At 33.7% G+C, this 5,097-nt stretch overlaps 1 protein-coding gene across 1 annotated transcript; it reads left to right on the top strand.

The window, feature by feature from the left end:
• The first annotated feature begins 2,959 nt into the window (after window positions 1–2,959).
• On the top strand, window positions 2,960–3,877 carry LOC131914090 (putative gustatory receptor clone PTE03). Its single transcript, XM_059266684.1, has one exon. The coding sequence runs from the start codon at window positions 2,960–2,962 to the stop codon at window positions 3,875–3,877; it is 918 nt and encodes a 305-aa protein (XP_059122667.1).
• The last annotated feature ends 1,220 nt before the right edge of the window (window positions 3,878–5,097 follow it).

Here is a 5,097-nt window from a genome sequence, read left to right as displayed (position 1 = left end):
GAAGGTAAGCAATGTAATCATATTTTAATTAAAAGTGGAAAAATAAAATGTTTTCCACACAGTCTCCTTACTACCACTCGTATTTAATGTATACACACATACACACACACACACACACACACACACACACACACACACACATATATATATAATGTTTGCAAGAGTAACTGTATTTTCCATACTTCTTATATTGTGGTTAAGATAGGGTAATGTCAAAAATTCAGTAACAAAGTAAAGATGTTCTGATGTTTGCAAAGGGTAATTGAATTTCATGTGATAGAAAGCGGGCAGGAGGAAGAAGGTATCCACTTGTCCTGTGTGTTGGAAGAAACCTCCAAAGCAATGTTTACCTTTATTCAGGATTGTTCCATAAATATTTGTGCTGCCTTGTAATCACATGGGAATGGAAGTGTCTGGCTAATGAGGAACTCTGGATATTAATCCCCAAGGGCCATGCAGACTGCATGTAGTCTGCTGGTGACCATCTACTTATTAGTTTTGTACAGGTAGTAGGTAGCTTTCCTGACCACCACTCTTGGTGACTAACCTTTCTCCACAAGGTCACTATACCTCCCTGTCTTTCTGTGCTCCCCATAACAAAGCTTTCATATTTTTTTTCCTGAAATCCAAGGAAGAACTGAATGTCATTCTCTAATCTTGAAACCCAGGTAATCTAAAATCACTTTCATTATCTTCATTACTATTGGCAGGCTAAATCTATAGGTCAATTCAGGAATGTGTGGGATAAGGAAATCCCAGATATCTGAATAATTTTCAGTCATCTTCTCATGCTTGCCACTACTTCTATGCCAATATTTGAGCAACTTTCATTCTGCTAATTTTTTTACACTAAATCTAATCTCAATGCTAATCTACTCTTTCCACTGTGTGAAGGATCTTCCATGATTAACTGAGTTATCAATCGTTTGACATTGGCCAAATTACATAGTGAAGTGATATCCAAGTTTTCACTTATTGACTCTGAAAAAAAATTAGACAAAATCTTGAATGACGTTGTTCTCTTGTATTATTAATAAAAGCTGACTGCAAGGCTACACATTAGTATAAACATTTTTGTATTCATCAGATATTCATATTTTGAAAGTAAGAACTCTGAGTACAGGTAAGACAATCATATCGAATTATGTCCATAAGTCAATAATGATACTTTTGCCACCAGGTCTGATTTTTCTATACAAAATTAAATATAATAATTTAATGTATCCTTTACATTGCACTCCATTTTATCCTTTCACAGAAAAAAATAGATCATATAATTTAATTATTCTTAATATGTTATTCTAAATAATCCTGCAGATTTCACATTTGAGTATTTACATATTAATAAAATCTTATAAATGTCCTATTGGACAAAATAGATAAATGTACATAAGCTCTACAATAAATCAAATTACTATTAATGATGTAGAGAAAAACATATTATTAAAATCAATGAGAATAGGCATAGACAGCAAATGGAATTAAAATGAAAAGCAAAGACATTGTTCACAGATTTAAAAAATTAAGTACACTGAAAATCTTAAGAGAATAGAGAATTTTAACTTCTGCATTCCCTTGAAGACACAAAAATGCATAATTCACACATGATCTAGAGAAATACATGTGTGTCATTTCATGTTTAATAACACTTAGCCAAAATATTCAACATATTCTAATTTAATGCTATTGTTGATTTTATTGCTTTCAGCACTTTTGTGAGTAGTTTAAATATTTTATAAGATATTATAATTAAGTTATTTAAAATGTTTTAAAAGTTTATTATACTATAGGTTCCTGTTAGGAAAATTACATATGTATTAGAATAATTACTTACATTGATATGGCAACTATAATTTTTATAATTTGCTGTTACTGTATGCACGTGAGAAAATACTAGCATCAGTGTTATTTATTGAATTGAGTACTTTTCTTGCTTCTTTGCTCTTTGCATGCAATATTCTCAATGGTAATTTTAATACATGATTCTTCACTTAAATTTGATATTATTATTTTAAAGATGATTTATTTTTGATTCTTTTTAATTTTTATTTTTGAGACTATAATAGAATTAAAACATATATCCCTTCTCTTTCTACTTCCAACACTCCAATATACTTTCCCTGTTCTCTTTCAAATTAATGGCCTCTTTTTTCACTAATTGTTATTGCACAAATATATGTACATGCATATGAATGTATATTCCTAAATACAATGTGTTCAGTCCCTATAATGTTACCTGTATGCATTTTTTCAGGGGTGATTTTTTGGCACTGGACAACCAACTGTTATGCTCCTCCAGTGAGAAGACTACCTTTATCACTCATAAATTTCCTCAGTTGCCAATAATTCTTTGTGTAGGGCTTCTTTTATATCTTGTCTTGTTAAACCCATCACTTCTCTTGTATACTATATTGTGAAAAGTGGTCTGATCATGTTTATGGCATAAATAAATCACAGCAGACATGCTAAATGACAATTACACGTCAAATACTTTTATTAAAGATTTTCATTTTGTTTTCTCATGTTCGTCCTTTCAACATTAAATTAAAATTTTATAATGATTTTCTGTTATATGAATGGGAGAATGGAAACATCTGACACAATTGAGAACTATTTTCATGTTTACAAACTGGACCCTGAAGCCAAACTTAGATGTGTCCAATGTAAAATACCAATTAAGGCTATATTTTGCTTAGATTTAGTAGGATTTTTTTATTCCTGAGACTTTTGAGATGTTTTAGTTTAAAAACTACATATAATTTTTTTATTGTTATTTGGTTCTTGAATATAAGAAAAGTTGATCACTACAATAAAGTAATGTAGTAAAGAGAAGGATACAAAGATGAGAAGTAGAAGGCAGAGTGTGGGGGTGAGGAATGAGAGCAAAAGTCAGAATAAGCTTGTACCTTTGCATTTGTGACCAATCGTCTGTGTTTTCCCCTTCAGACTCTAGCAAATTATGGAATTAGAAAACCAGACAGATGTAATAGAATTCTTTCTCTTGGGACTCTCAGAGGATCAAGAACTTCAGCCCCTACTCTTTGGACTGTTCCTGCTTATGTACCTTGTAACAGTTTTTGGGAACCTGCTCATCATCCTGGCCATTGTCTCTGACTCCCACCTCCACACTCCAATGTACTTCTTCCTCTCTAACTTATCCTTCACTGATATCTGCTTCAGCACCACTACTGTCCCTAAGATGCTGGTAAACCTTCAGAGACAGAGCAAAGCCATCAGTTACACAGGCTGCATTACCCAGCTCAGCTTTGTCTTACTTTTTGCTGGAATGGAAAACTTTCTACTTGCAGCAATGGCTTATGACCGTTATGTGGCTATCTGTACTCCACTTCACTACACATCTGTCATGAAATTCCACCTGTGTTTTCTTATGATTTTATTCTCTTTGTGCATTAGCATTATGGATGCCCTTCTGCATGGTTTAATGATTTTGCGTCTATCTTTCTGTACATATCTTGAAATTCCCCACTTCTTCTGTGAACTTGATCAGGTCATCAAGCTTGCATGTTCTGACACTCTCATCAATAACATTCTGGTATATACAGTGACTAGTGCATTAGGTGGTGTGCCCCTACTAGGGATCATTTTCTCTTATTTTAAAATTATCTCTTCCATCCTGAGAATGCCATCACCAGGAGGTAGGTATAAAGCTTTCTCAACATGTGGGTCTCATCTGTCAGTTGTTTCCTTGTTCTATGGGACAGCTTTTGGTGTATATATTAGTTCTGCACTTACAGAGTCACACAGAGAGACTTCTGTGGCATCGCTGATGTATACTGTGCTCCCTCCAATGCTGAACCCATTTATCTATAGTCTGAGGAACAGAGATATGAAGAAAGCTTTGAGGAAAATTATCTAAACATCTGTTTTCTTAATATTGCATCATAGCTTTGAACCTGGCCTTCTGAACTGACTCAGGGAACACTGGGAGAGCTAAACAGCAACTCCTCAACCATTTGTTTGTCTTAGAATAGTGACTAGATACCATATTATCTAAGGGTTTTTATCCTTGTATATGAAAGTTTATGTTGGTCTTCTCTGGTTTGTGGAAATTTTGAAGTACTATGTGGAAATTTCGACATTAATTTCTTGAGTAGTGTCCACAGAAACAAACTCTGAACAATGGATTCTAGATATAATTATCAGAGTCAGGTTACTCATTATATTATTTGCAGTATTACATTAAAATTAAGCTAAATGACTATTTTATTTTATTGAACCCACTACATACTCATGGGTATTGCCATACTATATAACTTCCTCAATTTATTCTAATAAGTTGACTTAACACCCACATTAATCTGAATTTTTCACTGAGGCTACAATGCTGAATTATCTGTAGAAGCTTCTGTTGAACTAAAAAAAGAATGGAAGAGCTATGTGTTGTTGTGAGACGATGCTGAAAGCTGAGGGTTCTTTAGTGGCTGTTTATACGAGCAATACTTCCTGCACTTGTATTCTCTATCCATGAAGTTACTCTATATTATGAATTGCATTTATTGATAGGGCTATAATGCTTTGAGTTTCTATGCAAAGATAGCAGCAACTTACATGTTTTATGAAGGTAGAAATAGGACAAATGGGGAGCAAGAAGTCTTATCTGATTATTCTAGAGGAGAATCTCCTGCTGTAAATTCTCTAATGCAGTATAATTTCTAAACACATTCTAAATGTTTATCCCTATACCTACATATAAGTGTAACTCTCACCTCTCATCCAAGAAACTTCTTTTTGTGGCAGATTAAGAGCATTAGAGAAAGAAACAACTGGTCAAAATGAAAAGAACAATCGGCTGTGTGATACCAAATCTCAATACATAAAAAGTACAACCTACATTGAAGGCTCAAGAAACATCACAAAAAATGGGGGAGGGAATTTGTAAGTAGCAGATAATCAGGACATCTGCTACAAGACAGTGTGCCCTTTACATGGCATGGAAGCTGCTCCCAGGAAATATCAATAATGTGGTCATCTAAAGAAGACTTGAATAATGATAACAACATTAGCATGCCAATATGGATGAAGGACATCTCATAAGACACAGTCCCTAGATAAAGAGCTACAGCTTCAGGAAACTGT

The sequence above is a fragment of the Peromyscus eremicus genome, chromosome 7 (assembly GCF_949786415.1).
Source record: "Peromyscus eremicus chromosome 7, PerEre_H2_v1, whole genome shotgun sequence".
Taxonomy (NCBI): Eukaryota; Metazoa; Chordata; class Mammalia; order Rodentia; family Cricetidae; genus Peromyscus; species Peromyscus eremicus.
This window is presented reverse-complemented; position numbering and strand designations above follow the sequence as displayed.

Excerpts from the sequence above, each read along its gene's own strand:
- LOC131914090 (XM_059266684.1), top strand. The coding sequence starts at position 2,960 with ATGGAATTAGAAAACCAGACAGATGTAATAGAATTCTTTCTCTTGGGA.